The sequence below is a fragment of the Elephas maximus genome, chromosome 5 (genome assembly GCF_024166365.1).
Source record: "Elephas maximus indicus isolate mEleMax1 chromosome 5, mEleMax1 primary haplotype, whole genome shotgun sequence".
Lineage (NCBI taxonomy): Eukaryota > Metazoa > Chordata > Mammalia > Proboscidea > Elephantidae > Elephas > Elephas maximus.
This window is the reverse complement of record NC_064823.1, coordinates 90,166,502-90,189,859: the sequence shown is the minus strand read 5'-3', so window position 1 is coordinate 90,189,859 and position 23,358 is coordinate 90,166,502. Positions and strand designations below refer to the sequence as shown.

General features: G+C 36.5%; 1 protein-coding gene across 5 annotated transcripts; it reads right to left on the bottom strand.

The window, feature by feature from the left end:
* Positions 1-2,817: 2,817 nt before the first annotated feature.
* LOC126077109 (UDP-glucuronosyltransferase 2B4-like) lies at positions 2,818-13,262 on the bottom strand. 5 transcript variants are annotated; one of them, XM_049886111.1, is made up of 7 exons: positions 12,947-13,259; positions 12,536-12,595; positions 11,100-11,248; positions 6,232-6,363; positions 5,390-5,477; positions 4,293-4,512; positions 2,818-3,151 (listed from the first exon to the last, which is right to left on the bottom strand). In XM_049886111.1, the coding sequence occupies exons 1-7, from the start codon at positions 13,257-13,259 to the stop codon at positions 2,872-2,874; spliced, it is 1,242 nt and encodes a 413-aa protein (XP_049742068.1). In that variant the 3' UTR covers positions 2,818-2,871. The 5 variants fall into 5 exon arrangements, with proteins under 5 accessions (XP_049742068.1, XP_049742069.1, XP_049742065.1 ...); XM_049886112.1 differs by having other exon boundaries at positions 12,536-13,262; XM_049886108.1 differs by having other exon boundaries at positions 11,100-11,244; positions 12,532-13,259.
* Positions 13,263-23,358: the final 10,096 nt, after the last annotated feature.

Genomic DNA, 23,358 nt, shown 5'->3' with positions numbered 1-23,358 from the left:
GGATGTCAATACACAAGAAAAATTTGAATAGTGTCTGTTGTGCTAGTTTTTGAGTTATTGTATCTCAGCTCTGAATTCAGCTCTATGTTATTGACTCTGGAACCCTTAATCGTTTCTCTTTGCTAGCTGGTTGGATGGTAAGCTTTACCAATAAAAAACACCAGAATGACATGTCCCTGCCAAGGTCCCTCCCGCTTTATTCTTATTGTTGAATAAAGGCTGTGAGTATTGTTGGATTATAAGATTAAATATGAAAGTTCTGATTAGCATATTTGTGTTACATATCTTTTAATAAATATTTCATTTTACGTGGAAATTAATTCAGAAAACTCCTAATTTTATTGCTAATTATATTGCCAGTCTCCAACATAGAAAGACTCTGCTTCTTGTGTTCTTTTCAAGATTAAGTTCATAATCATTGATTTTTGTCTCCATCCACTGTGATACTTACATATGCCTGCGATTAAACATTAGATGGGAAATAAACAAAAGGAGCACACAGATGGTAAAGGTGAAGAAAGTTACCTTAATTCTGTCATTCTATGTGAAAACTTCAAGTTTTTATTTGTATTAAATATTTTTGACTGCCGAGACATTTCAAAGTTGCTTGAAAAATCCTGAGGAGACAACCACATGGAAAATATTACAATTTGTGGAATTTAATATATAGTGGGATTTTTATGATTTGTGCCAAATGTACCTTCATGTTTATGGCATTTCCTAAATATACGTATATATATATATGTGGGAAAAAAACTTTTAAAATTAAAATGAATGAAAGGATTGTTTGATCATCCAGGAGTAGATATAGATTGGTATATCTGACCGTATGGTCTAAGAATTGCAAAGAAAATCAATTTGGACAATGTCATTAACAAACCTGCAGAAGTTATTTTTTAAAAACAGAACTGAATAGGAATTTGGCATAGGTAGTACACGTCCAGCTTCATTATTGTCTCAGACTAGTATGTAGGTATAAGGTTATCGCACACTTAAAAACAAAAACAAATGAATATTAATGTAAGAAAAAAGCATTAATGCATTACTTTTTCTCTTTTGTATTGTAATATTTAATTTTTTACTTTTTAGTGACATGATTCAAAGTTTAATAAAAGATGAAAAAGTTTAATAATGAAAATATTCATTGTTTAATTTCCAACCATTATTGTCATGATTAATTTCATTTGCAATTATTACTGAAAATATCTTTGTCCTGTAGAAAGGAAAACCAATACCAAACCAGATGCTGTCAAGCCGATTCCAAATCATGGAAGCCCCATGTGTACAGAGTAGAACTGCACTTCATAGGGTTTTCGCAGCTGTGATCTTTCAGAGGCAGATTGCCAAGTCTCTCTTCTGAGGGACTTCTGGGTGGGTTCAAATCATCAACCTTTAAGTGAGTAGTGGAGCACTTAACAGTTTATGCCACCCAGGGACTCCTAGGTTGTCATATAGAAGAGTGTTATAAATATTTCCAGGTGTCAAAAATGCTAGCTATGCCATTCCTCCATTCAGATGTTTAAACTATCTCTTATCAGGCAGAAGAAACTACAAAGGAATGGTTTCTTCCTTCTCTGGGGTTCATTATTTCTTCATCCTAAGGTTCTGATTGCTGATATTCAAAGACTTTTTTGGAGATCTTTTCACCTTATCAAATGCTTTAAAATGCATTTAAAAAAAAAAAAAACCCTGTGCCGTCGAGTCGATTCCAACTCATCAGGTGCATAGCTTTTAAAATTGTTGCACATAACAAAATTTGGCTCTTTCTCTGCCATTTACTTTTTCTGTGCAATAGAGAGAAGAATCAATATAAAAGGTTTAAATAGCATTCTGGTTTTCCTAGCCTAAGTGGGGTAGATACTAAAGTCTGTGAATTGCTAAGTTAAGGCCAAAAATAAGAGAGATTATTACAGGAGCTTTTAACATTATAACTCAGAGGCACTGGGCTACACTTCTTGGGCCCCACCTATCATTCCTAATCAAGGGAACTACTCCTTTTATTTTATGTCTTACTATCCAATTGCAAACACTGGTGGTGTAGTGGTGAAGAGCTACGGCTGTTAACCAAAAGTTTGGCAGTTCAAACCCACCAGGCGCTCCTTAGAAACCCTATGGGGCAGTTCTACTCTGTCATATAGGGTCACTATGGGTCAGAATTGACTTGATGACAATGAGCTGGGATTTTTTTGTTTTTTACTATCCAATTCCAAAGAGTCATTCCATAAAGGGAAAACAATAGAAAAGCATATTCAAGGGCAGTGTGGAAAATATTTGTATTCTTTCTAACCAAGGCCTTTACAGTATTACATAATTTTAGGGAGGAAGCCACTTAAAACCACTCAGAACTTCTGAAAGAAAGAAAAATTTCAGGAAGAAATACTGTATGTTTCATGAGGCATACATATATTTGTATGAATGCACATCATTTATATAGAAAATGTTTCTGAAAATGCAGAGTGAAAACATCAAGCTTCCTGATCTTTTCACATCAATAGGTTGCGGTTCCAGTGAGTTTCATGTTGTTTTCCGGTTATAAAAATATACATAACTCATCACAAACATAGATCTTGTTCACAATTTACCAAATGAGAATAATACCTTGAGTATAATCCACCTGATGACTGGAACTGTCTATTTCAAGAGGAATATTGAGGAGAAATTTATTTAAAAACACGCAAGATCATTCTTCCTTAGGGAAGAATTAGCTAACACAAGAACAATAAACCAAGAGTAGCATATCCTCAGAAATAAAAAAAAGCTCAGCTCTTGCAAAATATGGAGGAGAATCCTTCCACAACTTGAATTGTAAGGGTTGAATTAAATATAACGCTCTCACTTATCATGCCTATTAATCTTTTGTCTTAAAGAGGCCTACTCTCTCTTTTTCTTCTTTCCTGTCTTATAAAACTTTTGATAACCTAACAAACAACATTTTATGACCAGAAAACCAGCAATTGCCACACAAACCAGGAGAAACCCAATCACATCCAAAGAGTGGTACTGGTACCAGGTGAGGCTGAGTGCAGCTGGGCGAAGGTGTTTGGCTCCTTTGTGGCGCATGACAAACTCGATCCAGAAGACGGCTCGATCCAGGGGCTTAACAGGCTGATCATGATGAATGGCTGATAACCTCATAGCATTCTCTTTATAGCTGAAGAAAAATCAAATAGACATCAACTCAGACAAGAAACCAGAAAAGATCAATAAGTGAAATTCTCATGCAGATGGTAAAAATATGTGCCACATAAGATTGGAAGAAAAATGTATTATTTTCTTCCGAGATGATGATAGACATTTTAGCACATGGGCTAGAATTTGTTGAATGCATAGGATTTCAGGATGTAAAGAAAGACAGGAGTTGGGGGAGGCCATGTATTTTTAGGTTAGAGAATGGAAAGTGCTAAGCCTTAAAGACAAAAAAAATAAAAGAAAAAAAAAATCATCATCTGTGCAGAGTTTGAATTATCCAGTGAGGAATTGTTAATGAACCTGCTGTACAAGTTTCAAAATAATATCAAATGGACACGATGACACCTAACAACCACCACATTCCAGTATTTATCTTCCAAATCAATCCATTGTTAATTTTAAAACTCTTCCAAATATAATCAAAATAATCACACCCAGAAGAACCAAGATTTTTCATACATTTATGACAGCAATGGGCTTGGTTTGATATCCTCATTTTTCATGGTTTCAATTGAATAAATTTTCAGCCTTAGTTGTTTAATGAATCCCTGGTGGTTAAGTGCTGTGGCTGCTAACCAAAAGGCCAGCAGTTCGAATCTACCAGGCGCTCCTTGGAAACTCTATGGAGCAGGTCTACTCTGTCCTATAGGGTCACTAGGAGTCAGAATTGACTCCATGGCAATGGGTTTGGTTTGTTTGGTTTTAGTCGTTTACCATTTCTGGTACTGGGATCTAAATGTTAGGATAGAAATTTTCAGAAGGGTTAAACGTAATAGAAATTTGAGGTTGATTATCTTTTGCTGATTTACTTAAAACATTTTAGAATAGTTTAAAAGAACTAATGAGTCTCATGCTGAGACAAAGTTACATGGCCTTGCAGAGTCCTATTGTTTTAACATTCATGGTCCCTATTTCAACTTCGGTCTCATCTCATAATTCTTCCATGTCCAACTTCAGTAATTCTTCTCATTCTCCTTACTGGCTTTTTCAAACCTTCATCCTTGTTCTCAAACCTCTCATTGTCCTCAAACCTCTGACAAATCATTTCCCCAACATCACCCTCCACACAAAAAAAGAAAAAAAATCTTATTCTAACTACTCACGATGGGTCATAGATAACTGTCTTCAAAGCATTGAGCAAATCTGTACTTGTCATCGTGTCCATGTCCAGACTCACTGCTGCCCCCTTGACCTTCATGCGAACAATGTTTTCAGGTTGATCTGCAAACAAGGGAATGCCCACCATAGGGATCCCATGGTAGATAGCCTCATAGATGCCACTGGCTCCACCGTGAGTTATAAAAGCTTTGGTCTTTGGATGACCTAGGAAGGGGTAAAATTCAACAAAATTATTCATTATATATTCTTAGAAATAAAATGAGAAATGGGAAATACAGGGAACTCAATGGGCAGTGTTTTCTAGAAAACAGATTATCATGTCCATGAAACTATATATAAATTGTTTTTAGATCTCTGAGTAGGAAGCAACTAGGCCTACTGCAGTAGTAAACGAGGGCTTACTGAAAGAAATGATGTGTGCCTGGACAGATGAAAAGAGAATAGAAGATTGTCAGGTGGACAAGTTGAAGGAGAAAATCCTGGGTAAAAGTAACAAATGAACTAAAAAAGGGGCACATTAGACCATATTAGAGAAACAGTGAGAAAAATGATGGAGACTGATGTGTGGTGTGTTTAAGGGAGGAGGAAGTTCGATGATGGTGGAGGTGGACTCAGAGGAAGGGATGGTGATCTTTTATCATGAAACATTTCATCACTTCATGGAAAAGATTGTGGATATTTTAGTATACAAAATGGGGGTGGGGCTCACTGGTTCTAAAGGAGGTGCTGTTATTGCTCAGCAGCATTTGCAATACTGCTTCAGCAATGGAAAGAATAGGTATGAGGTGAGAGTATTAGGATGATGATCCAGGAGGCTTTTAAAAAAGTCCATTTGAGAGGTGATTACACCTGAAGTATAGATGCCTTACTTCTGCGAAAAGGATTATGACTGTATATTATAAAATGCCAATTATTATATTTCATCTTTTTTCCCTCTAGAACTAGAAAATAAATATTCAGAACTTATGCTTTAGTTTTTAAATTCTTCTATAATAAATGCTCAAGAATTGATTTTCTGTTTAACTATTATCCCTCTGATTAGCTGCTATCCATATTTTCATTATTTGTTCTCTAATCTTACCAAGAAGGTCATTCTGGGGAATCCACTTATAGAGCCGAGTATTGGGTCCTAAGGTATCTGGCTTTTTGCCATCAAATCGCCACAGCACCTTATGAAGATGAAGAAAATACTTTATTCCATGAATACAACTGAAAAGTTATAGCAAGTTAGAATTTGGTAATCATTAAAAGATCCTCTAGTCAAACCCCTTCCTATGACAGAGGAACTGAGAACAAGAGATGCTAGAAATCAGAACTACGAAAACATTGAAGTAAATAGGAATACTCAGGTTGAAGGAACTTATTTTTATATAAAAAAATAAGGTAATTATATGAAATTATGATGTTTCTCCCATGGTACCTAAAAACATTGAGATTAGCAGTGACAAATTCAAGCATTTGGGGAACTGTTAGGCAGTCACATATCTAGGGTAAAAAACAGTGTGAATTCCCAATGATATACATATTTATGTTCTCATATCTATGTGTTACCCTGGCTCTCATTTCCTAAATTTCATTTTAAACTGATTCTTTCTTATCATTTTTTGAATGACATGGAAGGGAGTTAACTTCTGTTCACTTATTCCAGACTTTCAGAAGTAGATTGCTGGGTCTTTCTTTCTAGTCTGTCTGAGTCTAGAAGCTCAGCTGAAACCTGTCTGCCATGGGTGACCCTGCTGGTGTCTGAATAACGTTGGCATAGCTTCCAGCATCACAGCAACATGCAAGCCCCCACAGGAGGACATGCTGACAGACACGTGGGACGCTATCATAGTAGTTACAGGAAATTTCCATAACCAGACCCTTTACAGAGTTGAACAGACTAGCAAAGTAGTTGGTCACCCTTACGGCACGTTATCTAACCTTTTGTGGAATCTGAGCAAGGGCCGATGCAATCACATGGGCCCTTTCTTCTGTGAGGTTACTGACCATTGACCCAAGAGTAAACACCACCACACCGTGTTTTCCAGAGCTCTGGACAAACTCTTCTATTTCCTGTGAAGACAGCATTTGCTTCATCATGAAACAGCAACAAAATATTGAACAGTATTTAAAGATTTGGCCACAACTTAAGAGAGAAAATCAAGAACTGACAACCAAAACCAAACCCACTGCTGTAGAATCAATTCTGACTCGTGAACAAATCTCCACAGGTTTCTATTTCCACGGTAACATTTAAGGACGCAGATCTCCAGGCCGTTCTTCCGTGGTGCTATTGAGTAGATTGGAACCATGAATCTTTTGATTAGTACACAAGGTTGAGCCATTTGTGCTACCCAGGGATTTTCATTGACAGAGACAAAGTATTGGAATAGTGGCTGTTTTTTTAAGAGCACTGATCAGTCAGTTCCTTTGGAAGGAGATGCATGATATGAGATCTATGGCCTTCAGTATGTACAATTGTGTAAATGTGTGTGGGAGGATGGAGGTGTGATATAAGCAAGAAACAAAATTAAGCAGTTACACAGTAGTGAGAAGGACGCTCACTCTTCATTTAGAGTTATTAATTACTAGTATATATTCTAGGAAGGAGACCCAATAGCAGCATCTTAACTCAGCTTTAATTCTATATAGTTCTATTTCTACTGGAGTACAAGATCAGTACAAATAATTGCTGTGCTTGGCTGCCAGCTAAAGTTTGGAAGTTCAAGTCCAACTAGAGGTGCCCCAAAAGAAAGTCAAGGTGATCTATTTTTGAAAAATCGGCTAATGAAAACTATACTCTGATACACATAAGGTCACCATGAGTTGGAATCAACTCAACAGCACCTATTTGGTTATAGTTCTACCCAAATCATATGTGTTTATTCCGGCAGGTTTTCTGGAGATATCTGTCAGTTGGGAATATTTTACTTCATGACTATGAACCCTAATGAAAAATAAGTTCTGGTACAGGGTGATTTGATATTTCTCTCATTTACATAATCCTTTATGTCACACCTTAAACTTTCTCATAGTTTCCCAAATATTCCTCTAATATTTAATGTCCAAATGTTAAGATTCTCTAACGTTCAAAAAAACTTTGAGTTTAGAATTTCTGTGAAATAGTCATAAAATTTCCATTTTTAATCCATAAATACACATTTGTAATTACATATGAGAATGTCCCTATTTCTTGGCTTCTTTCTTGACCTGAAGTCATATTATGAAACTGATGTACCTGTTGAATGTGCTGTGCACAACTGTGGGTAAAAGAGACCTTCATTAACATCTCACTGTCTCCTGGGGAGAGCACTCTCTCCCCAATGGGAGAGGTCCACCTGGCCTTTCTCCAGGAGGGATCTGGTCACCCTCTTGAGAAGTTCACTTGGAACTACATAGAGTTTCTGGTAAAGACATGTTCATCTGGAATTGTTTGAGAATTATTCTGACTTGTGCTCCTTTTGCTGTGCAAGATGGATTCTGATAATATTATAATAACACAACCTTTCTTTAAAGATTAATCACTTACTTGGCCTGATTCATTCCAAATTCTGTGACATCTTAATAAAAATGACACAAACACATTGTAAAAAATTTTGGATAAGTATGAAAAATGTAAAAGAGAAAGTAAGTTTCACCCATAAATTCCATCCTGGAAGAGTTTAAACTCTGTACCCATTCATTCTAGTGTTCATGTTATCCATATGCAGAAATGTATATTAAAAAAAAAAACACTGTTGCCATAAAGTTAATTCCACTCATAGCGACCATATAGGACAGAGTAGAACTGCCCATAGAGTTTCCAAACAGCACCTAGTGGATTCAAACTGCCAATCTTTTGGTTAGCAGCCATAGCTCTTAACCACTATGCCACTAGGGTTTCTGATGTATATATATGACATATATTTAGAAAACTGTAATATCCACTGTATATACCTTTTTTCTACAATAAATTTGGCATTGTAAATTTTTTAACAATTTGCCTCTTGGTTTCCAACTAATCTTATATAATGATTGATTTTGTATAATCAAGCATTCTTTGATGAAATGATTGCAATAGTGCAGAAACACATAAGTTATTTAACCTCTCATAAATGTTGGAATTTAAATTACTGTCAATGTTTACTTTTATAAATAACACTGCCATAAGATTGATTCTGCAACACTTTTTTTTTTGTCTGTGTAGGTTCATATAAGCATATAATGAGGTCAAAGGCTATAATTATTTTTAAGTCTTTTGAAGCATTTTGCTAAATGCTTTTTTTTTAAAAAAAAGAAAGTCAAATAATCTGAGTCTAAGAATTAATGGAAAAGCAAGTAATATGGGGGGAACAATCACTTTTTATAATAATGCATAAGAGTCTTCACATCATTGACTTGGATTCAAATCTTGTTTCTGCAATGTAAACGACAACTACTGTAAATATATTATTTTAACTATTACACTATTATTCATCCTCTCTTCCCTCCCCTCTTTCCTCCTCCTACTAAGACTGTCATTTTCCTTTAATGTGAATGGGAAAATCTTTCACGAATAAGGTGAGATTGCAGAAAGGGTCATTAATCTTACCGCAGCATTTACACCCTTTGAAAGACATATATATATAATTTTACATTCAAAGTAACTATTGAGTTTTAATCCTTGAAGAAGATTTCAGTTTTATGTTCCTGCCAATAAGAAGAGAGACAAAACAGATCTTTTAATAGATTATATACTACTGCCATAAACAATCCTTGCTTTTTATTTATGTCTTAAAGTTGTAGTAGTAATTTAAAACAGATTCTTGTTGTCCTTCATAAGGGATATTAACCTGTATGCTGACAGAATTATTTTGTAAGTTCAAACTAATGGAAATTTTCAGATACAAGTAGCAGAAATTCTTTAGTCTTTATTATGTGTACAGAATTTTTTGTGTTCATTATATGCACAGGATACATTTTCTGTGTTCATTCTATCAGGCAGCTATGCTACAGACACGCATATACTCAAAGGGGAGCTGTGGTGCTGCAATAGCTAAATGTATGGCTGTTAAACAAAAGATCAGCAGTTGGAATCCACCAGCCCATCCTTGGAAATCCCGTGGAGTGAGTTTGGTTTGTTTGTTTGTTTGTTTTTATACTCAAAGGGAGTTTTACTAAGGATTCCTGTAGGCTTGGTATATGGTAGAAAACACTTCCTCTGATAGGCTAAACCATCCCTTTTATTCTCAGAGATGTAAAACTGTGAGGCTTCAAATGGTGAATGGTTTCAATGCTGTAAACTAAGGCTGCAAGCAAGCACACTGGGCTTTGGCTGCAAATATTGTTGGGAACACCCATTTCTATTCACCCATTTATAATGGTTAGGAATGGTCTTCCCCTTAGCTATAAAACAGATGAAGAGCCTAAATCCTTACAACAAAATTTAAGCATTTTAACCTGCTCATCTCTTTGCTAAAATGTATACATTCACTTTTAAAAACTTCTCAGGATATCTGTTCTTTAGGACTTTGCTAGAGAATATAATTTTGATCTACTGGAAAACCAATTCCTACTAAATGAGAAGTATATTTAAAGTGTCTGACACATATGAAATGATTAATAGCATTAGCAATAGTAACAAACATAGCAATAATTACAGTAGCTAATATCACTTTTGGAAACCCTGGTGGCGTAGCGTTTAAGCGCTACGGCTGCTAACCAAAGGCTCGGCAGTGCAAATCCGCCAGGTGCTGCTTTGAAACTCTGTGGGGCAGTTCTACTTTATCCTATAGGGTCGCTATGAGTCAGAATCGACTCGACAGCACTGGGTTGTTTAGGGTTTAATATCACTTTTGGATTACTTTGTGCCAGAGGCATTTGGAGTGTTTTACATATATTAACGAATATTTTCTTACAACAATCATATGAGGTTGGTAGTATTATAGGAATAATGTTCACTCTATGGCCATTCTAGTTTCCCATCATCTGGTGCCTGATCTCCTGAAACAATCTCCTAAAAGGTCCACCATTCTCGTCTTGCTCCTTCACAATCCAATCCAGTTACTGCATCTTGAGGGCTCTTTTGTAAAAGAAACCTGCTCATATCTCTCCCTTGCTTAATTCTTTCCACTGGCTCCCCAATCCCCTTAATGGATGTTTCAAACTCCTTCTGGATCCAACTAAGTTCTTCCACATCATCAGCCTCTTTACATCTCCTCTTCCTGGTAGCTAGGAGATCCTGGGGACTGCCATTACTGCTATAGCTGCTTTCATTTTGTCTTCCTCTTTCCCCCACCTTCTCTACCTATTCCTGCACACCCTTCACCTTAAATACAAATGACTCTGGGTTACTTTCTATGATCCCTGCTGGGTGTTCCCTTAGCACTGTGGTCTTTCCTTAATATGATACTTTTCACACTGTATGTTTACTACTTGCTTCTGTTCTATTTTTCCAACTAGAATATAAGATGTGTGTGCGTGAGGTGGGGTATGGGAGGGTGCAGGGACCATGTCTGTTTAGTTTCTCTGTATATCCAACCAGCACTAGTTTACCTGGAATATGGTAGTCACTCTAAAAATAATCTCTGAATGAATGAGTGATATTTTCTTATGTGCTGAATAATGAAGGCTTTAATTTATTAGACTATTCTCAAAGTCTCACAGGTATCCCACTTATTTCTCTCATGGTAATGATATTAAGATACTTCTGGTGGCATGGAAATATGAATTTCTAATTTGTAAGTCACTTTAACACACTTCTCACATCTTTCTTACTTCGTCAAACATTCTGAATGAAGAAAGCAGAATGATTTCAATTGAAAATACTAAACCAACTGAAATAAGTTTACCTTAGGCAAGGGATTCGCAGGTTTGCAGTGGAACCCACCAACAAAGTGAAAATGTGGCAAGAAAGGGCGCGGAAATTCAAAATCCCAATAGTTTCGAACGAGCCATAAATCAGCTTTCCCCATTGTCTCACGTAATGTAGTTGGTCTTCCTGCAAAGAAAAGAGAAAACAAAAAGTAGGGGAAACTGGAAAAAATTGACATCTGAATGTCCAAGTAATCTTCTGAGGGAAGCTTGCAATAGTTGGCTAAAGATGTTTAAAAGTGTCAGAGGAGCCTTATACCTCTAATGTCACATCAGTACTTCCACCATCATAAACAGTTATTAAATCTAAGCCACTGTAGAATTAAATATGCATTTACTTTATCTAAAGTTGCAAAAATAACAGATCCACAAATGGAAACAACTGGAATTTGAGCTCCCCGATCAATTAAGCCTGCCACAGCCATGGAAACACCTTTCCCAGAAGTACTCAGTCTAGTTTCTACCATTTAGCAAGCCAATTTTTGACATTCAGTTTCCCAACTAAAATTTGAGGTTTTTGTGAGTATGGCTCAATTCCTTGTACCAACTACAGCATTCAGTTCAAGCGAGGAGCTGAATAATATTTCATTATTAAATAAAACTATATGGAAGTAAATGCTGTAAATTTTCAAAACATTATGGAGATAAACGTGCTCACTGTGAATTTTTTTAAAGAGAGAGACAGTTTACAAAAAATTCAGACTAATAACTTATTTGTCAACCCCTTCACAACAATGTATACCTGTAAGACAGGTGATTTGTAAGCACTTAGTGAAGAAATGTGGAATCATTAGAAACCTCAGGGTCCACTAGGCACAAGTTATGTAAATTGTATTATTTGATTATGGCTATTTGGCTAGCAGATTAATAAATATTGTAGATACAAAGTATAATTTTTGAATCTGGCATAAAGCCAGTATATCTTTCAACTGTAAAGGAATCCTGAGAAAGTACTGTGGAAAAATATTCTACTTAATAAATAATAAAACTGCTACACAAGTATTTTTCCCAACGCTACCAACATAGTTATGCTAGTAATATGTATCACTCTTCAATCCGCATGTCTATGTTCATTCAGACATTCACGGAAATATAAAATGACTTTTTTAAAAGATAAAAACTACAATAAAATGGATATATAATTGATTAAAGAAATTCCAATTGTCTTAATTTCGGGTTTTCTGATTCTCGGGAGTCCCCGTCCTAGTGATTAGCTACCAGGTTCTTCTAACTGATTCTGTAATAGAAGCCTCTCTATAACATTCGTTAGATAGATCATTTCATATTTTCATTTCACTTTTTACTTACAAAAAAAAAAATTTCCTCTGCCTTTTTTTTTTTTTTTACACAAACTCACCTTCAAAGGCACAAGAAAAGCTAGGACTTCCTTCTACCAACTAAAAACATAACTTACCTAGTACTTCACTGTAAAACTGATTCCACTTCTTCTCATTAAACGTCTGGAACCAAAAATCGAAATAAAGCATATATATCATATTTTTTACCCTCTCCATGAATGTCATTCGATCGGGTAATTCTGACATTACAATAGGTACGTAAGAAGGGGGGGTCGAAAGTCCTCCGCTATACTTTTCAATTGTATAGCCCATAGTGAACCGGACACTATACACAAAGGGTATTTTAAGTAGCTCCGCCAACAGCTCACCACAAGGGAAAAAAGCATCTGCAAGAATGACATCAAACCTTGATTCTTGTAGTTTCATCATAAGTTTCTTGTTAAAAACTACATCCTTACAATGGTTTTCAATGCAGCCAGAAAATTCCCTAAGAATTTCTTGTACTTCTGAAAAATATGCCCAAAATGTATCTTTCGGCATATCATATATCCATTTCCTGACCAACTTCATGAGAAGAAACTCAAACTCATCTTTAGTAAGAGATGTAGGATAAACCTCAAATTTAATAGCAGATGGTTTGTTGGGATCAATAAGAACGGAAGCTGAAGATGTTAGAACAGTCACCTCATGACCCCTTTGAATAAGTTCATCCAGTATTGCCTTCATAGTCATCCAAAGGCTATAATCTGGCGGCCACACCAGCACTTTTCCACAAGTTCCACAGCTAAAGCAACAACTCAGTGGTATCAGCAGAAGAACTGAAATCCATTTCATAGACATCTTGGTTAAAGGAATACTTTTCTTTCAAAAATCGGTTCCCTTAATGCACTGCTCATACTTATATCCTGGGAAAAATCTATCAAGAAGTTAAAATATAACTTGTACACAACAAAGTAAATACATTATATGAATAGTCAGAGCATGTGGATGCCAAGTGGAAAAAGCTAAGGGTAGATGACCTTGTGGTTGCCTGAGTGTACTTAATGTTCCTTTTACCATCAGTGCTGTTACACAGCTAAGAATTGATGACCTAATAGTTCAGGGTCACCTGTGTTATATAATAGATTTTAGAATAGTGTTAAGAACATTGGTGAGTGTGAGGCCACTTGTGATTGCAATCTCTTTGGCACAAGAACTAAAGACAAAGTACGTACACATTTGCATCAACATTTTTTTGGATATCATGATTCAAGGCTTTTTGTATCTGGTAAAATCTTTATTGACACATAATTCACAAAGCAAACAATTCTTGAATTTAATGTGTACCATTCTATGGTTTTTAGTGTATGCACAGAGTTGTGCAACCATCACCATGATTAATTTTAGAACATTTTAATCACTCTAGAAAGAAATCCTGTGACCCTTACCCATCACCCTTCACTCTTACATCCTCTCTCTCCACATGTGTTCATTCATGAAGGTTCCATTTTCTCCACATTCTTTTATTTTTTCTAATTCTTTGGAAAATATATTTTTTTCCACTTCACCACCAGGGCTTCCAGAGAAAATATAGACACAGCAAATCATACACACATTCACAACTTATACATGTACAGTTCAGTGATCTTGATTACATTCTTTGCATTGTGTCATCGCTCTTGCTATCTCTACCCAAATTAATTCACCACCATTAACTTAGATTTTTCACTTTCTTGACAACACTTCTCATTATTTGTCTTTGATTATAGTCAACTAGGTGAGTGTGAAGTTGTATTTCCTAGTGATTTTACTTACACATCTTTGATGGTGCATGGTATTGATTCAATTTCATGTGCTCTTTGTCCACTTGTACGCTTTCTTTGGAGAAATGTCTCGTCAGATTATTTGTCCATTTCTTCTTTGGGCTATTTGTCTTTATTATCGAGTTGTAAGAACTCGTTATATATTCTTGTCACAAGTCCCTTATCAGATACATGATTTGCCAATATTTTCCCCCATTTTAAAGGGGCGTGTTTTCAGTTTCTTGATTTTACTCTTTGAAGCAACATGTTTAATTTTGATATATGGGTTGAGATAGGCAGTCCAGCTTCATTATTTTGCAAGTGGATATTCAGTTTTTCTAATCCCCCTTGTTAAATAGACTGTTCTTTCCACTATTGAATTATTTTGGTACTCTTGTTGAAAAAACAATTGAGGATAAAAGTGTGGCTGTGTTTCTGCATTCTCTGTTCTAGTTCATAATCTGTACATCTATCTGCATACCTGTACCACATCGTCTTGATTAATAACTGTAGATTTGTAAGTTTTGAAATTAGAAAATGTAACTCTTTCAACTTTGTTTTTTCTTTTCAAGGTTGTTTTGGCCATTTTGGATCCCTTCAATTTCTATATGTTTATACAAGTTTACATACATTTCATTTTTTTCAAAGAAAAGATTATCTCAGTATTATTTAAAATATTTCTGAAACTCTTTTTTTACAAAGCAATGTGACCTAGACAACATTCAGCAATTTTGACTGTAACCAACCTGCCTATTCTTTTTAAGGACTATATACTTTATCCCTTTCATTAGAGGTAAGTGTGTTCTCTGACTGACACCCCTTTAGGTACTGTAGGGAGCATCTTGCCATACATCACATATATACTCATGTTCAAGTATTTCTGCAACACAAGTTCCTACATGTAGAATTACTGGGTCAAACCAATTTCATTTGGATTGATTATTCCATGTTATACTCCTTCAAACATAGTTTTATCAGATTCTTGTTTCACAAATCTGTGCCAAATTAGTTTATTGTCTTAATTTTAATTTCCCTAATTATTAGGGATGCAAAACCAAAAAGGGAGAACATGTTGAGTGTTTCTCAAGCTGGAAGAACTAAAGAAAAAATTCAAGCCTCGAGTTGTAATATTGAAGGATTTTATAGGAAAAATATTACTTGACTCAGGAAGCACCAACAGAAGATGAAAGGAATGCGCAGAGTCACTACACCAAAAAGAATTGGTTAACGTTAAACCTTTTCAGGAGGTACCATATGAGCAGGAACCAATGGTACTGAAGGAAGAATTCCAAGCTGCAGTGAAGGCATTGGAAAAAAACAAGGCTCGAGGAATTGAGGAAATGCCATTTGAGATGTTCCAACAAATGGAAGCAGCGTTGAAAGTACTCACTCAGTCCACACCAAGAAAAGTGGAAGACAGCTACATAGTCAACTAACTAGAAGAAATCTATATTTATGCCTATTCCCAGGAAAAGTGATCCCACCATATGTGGATATTATTGAACAGTATCATTAATATCACATGCAAGTAAAATTTTGCTGAAGATCATTCAAAAGCAGGTATAGCACCATATCAAAAGGAAACTTCAAGAAATTCAGGTCAGATACAGAAGAGAACATGGAACTAGGGATATCATCACTGATATCAGATAAAAGATAGATTCTGGCTAAAAGCAGAGAATACCAGAAAAATGTTTACCTGCGTTTTATTGACTATTCAAAGGCATTTGACTCTGTGGATCATAACAAATTATGATTAACATTGTGACGAATGGAAATTCCAGAACACTTAATTGTGCTCATTAGGAACCTGTACATAGATCAAGAGGCAGTTTTTCGAGCAGAACCAGAGGATGCTGCATGGTTTAAAGTCAGGAAAAGTATGGATTAGGATTGTGTCCTTTCACCATACCTGTTCAACCTGTATGTTCAGCTAATAATCCGAGACCTGGACTATTTGAAGAAGATCAGGGTGTTAGCATTGGAGGAAGAGTCATTGACAAACTGCGTTATGCAGATGACACAACCTTCCTTGCTGAAAGTGAAGAGGACTTGAAGCACTTACTCATGAAGATCAAAGACCACAGCCTGCAATATAGATTGCACCTCAACATAAAGAAAACAAAAATCATCACAACTGGACCCATAAGCTAATCTTTGCCAACCCTGAAAATAAATAAATCTTTCTTTCATTTTGTAGATTGGGATTAAGATTCAGAAGCTGAAGGTCTATTCAAAGACACAGAGCAAGTGACCAGCAACAGTGGAATAGGCCTCCGTTTGCCCAACTCTACTCATTTGGCTATAGAGAAATCCACTGTGTGCCAGACCCGGAGTCAAAAAAATGTCCATAATTTATCTTATTCAAATAAGACAGTTTACAGTTTATAAGAAAATTTTTCTTTAAGAAAACATCTTTTAAAAATGTCAAGTTCCTTATGCTAGAAAAATGTCATCAGAGAGGGATGGAGTGAGAAACAAGATGAAAATAATGCAGCTGCTTATAAATACAGACTAGTTATATCAGGTAAGTGGATGTAACCAATTCAGAAATAAGCAGGGTATTAGTCCTAAATTAGCATTTCTCCTTGTAACCAGTGTGTGATGACCACTGTAGAAGTCTATGAGAAGAGGGCTATGGGGTGGGGATGGGATGAAGGACTTAAGATAACCACTGTACCAGGTACACTGTGACATGATTTAACAATTATATTCACCTGAAAATATAAAGATTAGTGCATAAAAGCCTTTAAAAGTATACAGGAAAGAAACAAGCAATTTTATATGGTTATAAGTTTTAGTTTATATAACAACTTGAGTTCCCCATCCAACTTGTGGCAAAGCCAATGAACCACAGGCTGAAATTTAAAATGTCTAAAATTGACTTTAAAGAAGGCTAATGAAACAGAAGATAAAAATGATTAAAAATGCCCCTCTTAGGAAGAATTAACTGAGTCATCTGACATTAAAAATGAATGTTTCTTTTAATGTGAAAAGGCTATTACTTCCATTTGCCCCATTCCAATGGTGTCCAGCTCTATCTGGCCCAATCTGGAGTCCAGCTACTAAAATACATGTAGTAAGACATTTTACATTCTGGAAAGTGCCTTAGGGTGTTATGCGCTTTTGAATGCACTGCACGTGTGTTTGCGTGTGCCTGTGCGTGTGTGTCTCTTAAGTAGGTGTGGAGGGAGGATAGAATCAGAAAAGTGAGGACTTATAATAGTGTCCTTCTTTCTTTCTGTAGCTTACACTTTCTTAAGACCCCCAATCCTAAAGACGTCCTTTGAACTGAGACAAAGTAAAAGCAATTATTGAAAGTCTGATTGTGTACAGTATAAAGAATAATGTGGTAAAATTGTAATAATGCAAAAGACATTTAAATTACAAACATTTTTTCAACACAGACATGATTATAAGAAGTATAATACTCTGTGGATGCAAGACAGAAACTTCCAGAAAAGGGATTAAAAACAAACAAACAAATTTTACCTCACAGCTTAATTCCCTTCTTCCATCTTTTTTTTTTAGTCATCAGTGTTGCAGCTGAAAGGAACCCAGGAGCCAGCACTAATACCAGAAGGGCAGGGCAATGAGTATTCAGATAGGCTTACTCCTGTGGCTGGGAAAAAACAAGTTAAGGATTAGATTTGAACTTTGTAGTTAATGACTTTACATTTAGGTATAAAAAGTTCGGGATCTTACAGTTAAGGTATAAAAGGTTTGAAACGCACACTCACATACATAGATTCAGGCCCTACTGTTTTAATACCTGGTAGAGCCAGAAAACTCTGAGAAGGAAATGGATTAGGGTGGCAGCCACAGATTTCTTTACGTTCGGATTTCCACAAGTTTCAGAGGATCTGAGAGAAGTGCATATTGGAAAGAACTTGCAGGGTCGGTGCTCTGTCAACCTAATCATTTCCATACCTCTCGGCTTGTTGTATGGGGAGTCACATATACGTGGACTTGGAGTAAAGAAGCTACAGGTGGGTGGGAGGAGAAGAGCCAGCCCAGAAAACACCCCCTACCCTCCAGTCCCACTACCTCAGGACCCTGTTAGATTCTCTTAGGGCCCAATTGCTGGAATCAATCCTTTTGCCAAGGGCACATGTCTCAAATTGAGGTACAACTACAACCACAAGCCCTAGGCCAGGGGATTATATCTGTGCAGGCCTGTGGAAGTCAGAAAGCCAAGGGGACAGCTAGTACATCCACTTAGACCATTGGTTTCACCTGGAAATTTTTAGGAAAGTTTTTAAATCATGTCTGTGTTTTTAAAAGGCATTGCCAACAGATTTCTAGTTTTGTCAGCCGGTATTATTTTGTTTTTATTTTTTTATTTGTGTGGGGGTAGAGAGAGACTACAGAGGAAAAAATATTTAAGTGAACCTGGCATAGCTGTATTTCGTTGTGGTTATGCGGGGCCATTGACACAATAGCTGAAACAAGAACTCAAATAGACCAATGATCATGAAAAGGGTGCAGGAACGGGCAGCATTTTGTTTTGTTATACTTATGGATGCTATGAACAGACTCAATTGCAATGGGAAACAACGACATCGAGGAGCCATAATCCTTATAAATGCATCAGACACACAGATCTGGAGACCATTGGAACCTACTACGTTAATTTCAATATGATATTCTCGTGCGGAGGTTCGGGGCTGTATGATTTTTTTTTTCCCCCTCACTTCCTCTTCAGATTTGGAGAAGTCCCTTATCTGAATTGACATTCTAAAATACCTCTAGAATTAAGAAAAAGGATGCTAACAGTGAGGGGGCATGACTGGATAAAGTAATATCTGAAAGAAATAAAAATTCTTGATATAAGGAATTAAATGGAAATATCCAAAAGCTGCTGAACAGAATCCGGATATTCCTTCCTTCCTTAGGTATCTTCATAAGCAAAGAAATCTTCTTGCTCAAAACTAATTCAAAATCCCTTGACGGCAAAAGCTTTGACTTATTGTTGTTCATAAAGTTAATGCCTTGAAGGGTTCTACTTAGGGACAGTGGGTTTTTGTTTGTTTTGTTTTTTGCTGTAACTTGTGTGAATGGCACTTCTTGGGATTGTAAAGTGTACAACATGTACAACTGTACCTGCTGATACTGTAGACTAGCACTGAGTTTAGCCCTTAGAATGCACTCAGTGAAGTTGTGATACATAAAAGATTTTGAGATTTATGTTAATAAGATATATTAATAGGCATTTTTAGTCGTAAATATAGAAAACAGATGAATTCTATTTAGTCAGGTGTGCCTGACAAGTGCTGTTAGATGCTGTCAAGTGGATTTTGAGTCACAGTGACCCCTGTGACAGAGTAGAACTGCCCCAAGTGTTTCCTAGGCTATTATCTTTATAAAGTATTTTGCCAGGCCTTTTCCCCCAGAGTGGCTGAGTGGGTTCAAACTGCCAACCTTTTGATTAGCAGTTAAGTGCTTAACCATTGCAGCACCAGGACTCCTTCCCTGATAAGCACTAGCTAGCACACAATTAATCTCACAAACTCATAGTTCATAATCATTACTTGAACCAAAGTCCAGGTGATCAGCCTTCAACAGGAACATGTAAAATGGTGATATCATGAGCTCACTGTCAGGAAAACACATCTGAGTTCAAATTCAGGTTCTCCAACTTATTCATTGAGTAAACACTACTAATGCCAAAATGAGCATGAATACTAAAGTCTCATGTATAACCAAACGAAACTCACTGCCAGAGTCAATTCCAACTCAGAGCGACCCTATAAGACCCAGTAAAACTGCCCCTTAGGGTTTCCATGACTGTAAAGCTTTATGGAATCATACTGCCACACCTTTCTCCCGTGGAGCAGCTTGTGGCTTCGATTCACTGATCTTTGGGTTAGCAGCCAAGCACTTTAACCACTGTGCCACTAGGGCCCCTTCATATATAACCACCATCTACCAAAAACGTTGGTGTTTTCTTCCTCAAGGAGGGGAGGTTTTTTTGTTTAGGTGAGGCAAGGTTCTTGGGGCTGAAGGCATGGGTACGTGTTCTGTTTTATCCTTACTGAATAATAGATAGTGATAGGCTTTGTGCCAAAATTGTAGTAGCCTTGGGTGCTATCAAAAACAAACAAACAAACAAACCAACAAAAAATCCATTGTCATGAAGTCAGTTCTGACTCACAACGAACCCATGTGTTACAAAGTAAAACTGAGCTCCACAGGGTATTCTTGGCTGTAATGTTTATGGAAGCAGATTGTCAGGCCTTTCAAAGTGCTGCTAGGTGAGTTCAAACCACCGATCTTCTGATTAGTCACTGAGCTCAAACCATTTCTGCCATCCCGGGACCTTTGTGGTGTTACAAGAGTGCCTTATTTTCTTACCTGCCGAAGAAACAATGCCTGTTTGAGAACAGTTTTTTGTATAAGCCATTGGCCTCTATCCTACCCCTGGAGAAGGAAACATCAAAGTCTGCTGCCTGCACACACACACACTCACACCATCCCTTTCTAGGCAGTGAAAGAGAATAAGAAGTTGCTTTGCTGGGAACCAGACCAAAACACATACTCTGACTCACAAAAATACAGGGAGGGCGACCCATTCCTGGTCACCATTAGAGTTAACGGGCTAGAGGTGTGAGACCGTCCCTTTTCTTTATGCTGAAGTGGGTGAAGAAGCAGGTGGAGATGCAAGTTGGGTTTTTCTTCCCTCTAGTAGTTTTGGGAAAGGGGTGTTGTTGCTTCTACTGCCCATACCTCTGCCTGTGATTTCCATTTCCTCCAAAAGAAAAAAAGTTGTCTTAGGGAGTTTGCCTTTGGCCTGCGACCTCATAAGTTGCCTCATCAAAAAGTAAAAAAGATAATTTCTATTAGTATGTAATTTGTCCTTTATTACCCCTGACCTTTAGCCCATCATTCCTCCCTTCCTGAAATTTGCAGCATTGCAAATACTGGCCCTTATTTCATCTCCATCCAATATCAGCCTGAGGAAGTGTTTGATTGGACAAGAATCCATGGTAAATACATTGCCTGGTGTAAGTTCTGAAAAAAAGAATGACTAATGGTTTATATTTTACAAAGTTTATATTTCTTTGTACCTACCTCTACTAAAAAAAAAAAAAAAAACAGCCTTTGCCATCAGGTCATTCCAACTCTTAACAACCCTATAGCATAGTGTAGAACTGCCCCAGCAGGTTTCTTAGGCTGCAATGTCAGGTATTTCTCCCACAGAGTGGCTAGTGGGTTTGAACCACCAACCTCCTTTAGGTTAGTACCTGAGCTCTTAACCACTGTGCTACTAGGGCTCCTTTTCATACTTCAACTGAGTCAAAATACCATACAACCAATTCTTTAGAGTTACTTCCTTAGAACTTATTATTTCATAGCTGAACAAGCCCTTACATCATTTTTCAGCTGGTTTTATCCACTTACCTTCTAGTCTTTTACCCAAATTGCTTTTGCAAATGATTGCTATCATTTACTGCTTTAGAAGAAGTTATATTCTTAATACTTTTGAGAATTTTGACTTATGAAGCTGGATAAGATGAAAACATATCAAAGAGAGGTTTTTCTAAAATGACTGTTTTGTCACTTCAAGTACAGAGCAAATGAACATATTTACTTGCATGAAATAAAACGTATATTTTTCTTTTAAAAGATATAGTGACAAAGTTTTCCTTTTGGTTGTAATAAAATTAAGGGGTATTCTAGATAATCATTATTTAAGCATCCAAAGTTTATATCAAGAGTAACTTGAGATCTGTGAGACCCTGTAAGGTTTTGTATGTTCTAAGAAGAAACATATAGGGTAGCTATGAGTCGGGATCGACTTGACGGCACTGGCTTTTTGGCTGGCAAGAAGAAACAAAGAGCCGGGTCTGGGGTTAACGTCAAGTCATCTGGCTGTACAGTATCTTATTTCATGTAGCTGAACTTTATCAGGAAATAAACACAGAATGCTGATTGCGACTTCTGCAAATATAGGTGGCTCCAGTATTTGCTATACTTGGTAGCATTTCTTACCTTCTCTGAAGAGCTGTGACTTCATGAGTGAGCCTGAGTAGTCTGAAAGTCCATAAAGGAATAAAGGAAAAAAAGCATACGAATCTGTATTTCAACTTACTCCCCTACACCATGAACACTTTTCATGGGCCCTTGTTTCTTTAATTATGTTTTGTATTGTAAGGCCTTAATTTCTAAATCCCCTTCGCTTTTTGGTTTGTATCACTTTTGGCCAATTCTGTTAAAAACTTAGGGTTAGAGGTCAAAACTGAAGACACTTTCTAACCTGGTCTCTGCCATTTAGTTATCAGTACAGCCTGGGGAAAATTCCTTAGTTTGTCCAGTATCAGCTTCCATTCCATCACACACTGCATTTGTTCAGGAGGGCGTAGGATTGCAGAATTGCCTAGGTTTAAATCAGATTCTGTTGGACCTTGGGAGAGCTACATAGTGTCTATGTATTTTGGTTTTATGCAATAAAAAATGGGTATAGTATCATACCTAATTCACAGAGATGCTGTGTAAATTCAAAGAGATAATGTATATAAAGCACAGGGCACAGTGCCTCAGTAGAAGTCAGCACTATGTAAGTTTGAAATTTATCATGATTATTCTGTAATCCTTTCTTTGATTCAGCTAATTCTCTTTTCTTCATGACCCTTTGAAAAGGCTCCACTGTTTAATTTCACTCTCATTATCACCTTTGGATAATGAAAGCTCTGTCTCAATTTAGGTTATGCTAAAAAAAATTTTTTTTTTAATATTGAACCAGTGTAATAAATGCACCTATTCTTTCAAAACAAGACACAGCATCACTTAGCTGCCTTACAGATATGTTGTGAAATTCAACGTGTTTGTTGAACACAGATTGAAATTAGGATTATCATTCTAAATAATAATACTTGAGATGATCTTATTCTTTCTCTCTTCAAAAACCCATTGTCCTATCCTTCTTACACTCCTGACATGGAAACCTTACATCTTTTGGCAGAAGTGAAAATAATATACTAATGTTTTTCTTTTCATCCTAGGCAAACAGTGACTGAGTTTAATCTGTAACAGCGCAAAGATTACACGAATTAAAAATTTTATAGAAAAAAGGAAAAACAAACCACAAGTTCCCCTGAAGTTTACACATCAGGGAAATGCAATAGGATCAAAGTGGTCTAGGTTGAGAAAAACCTAAC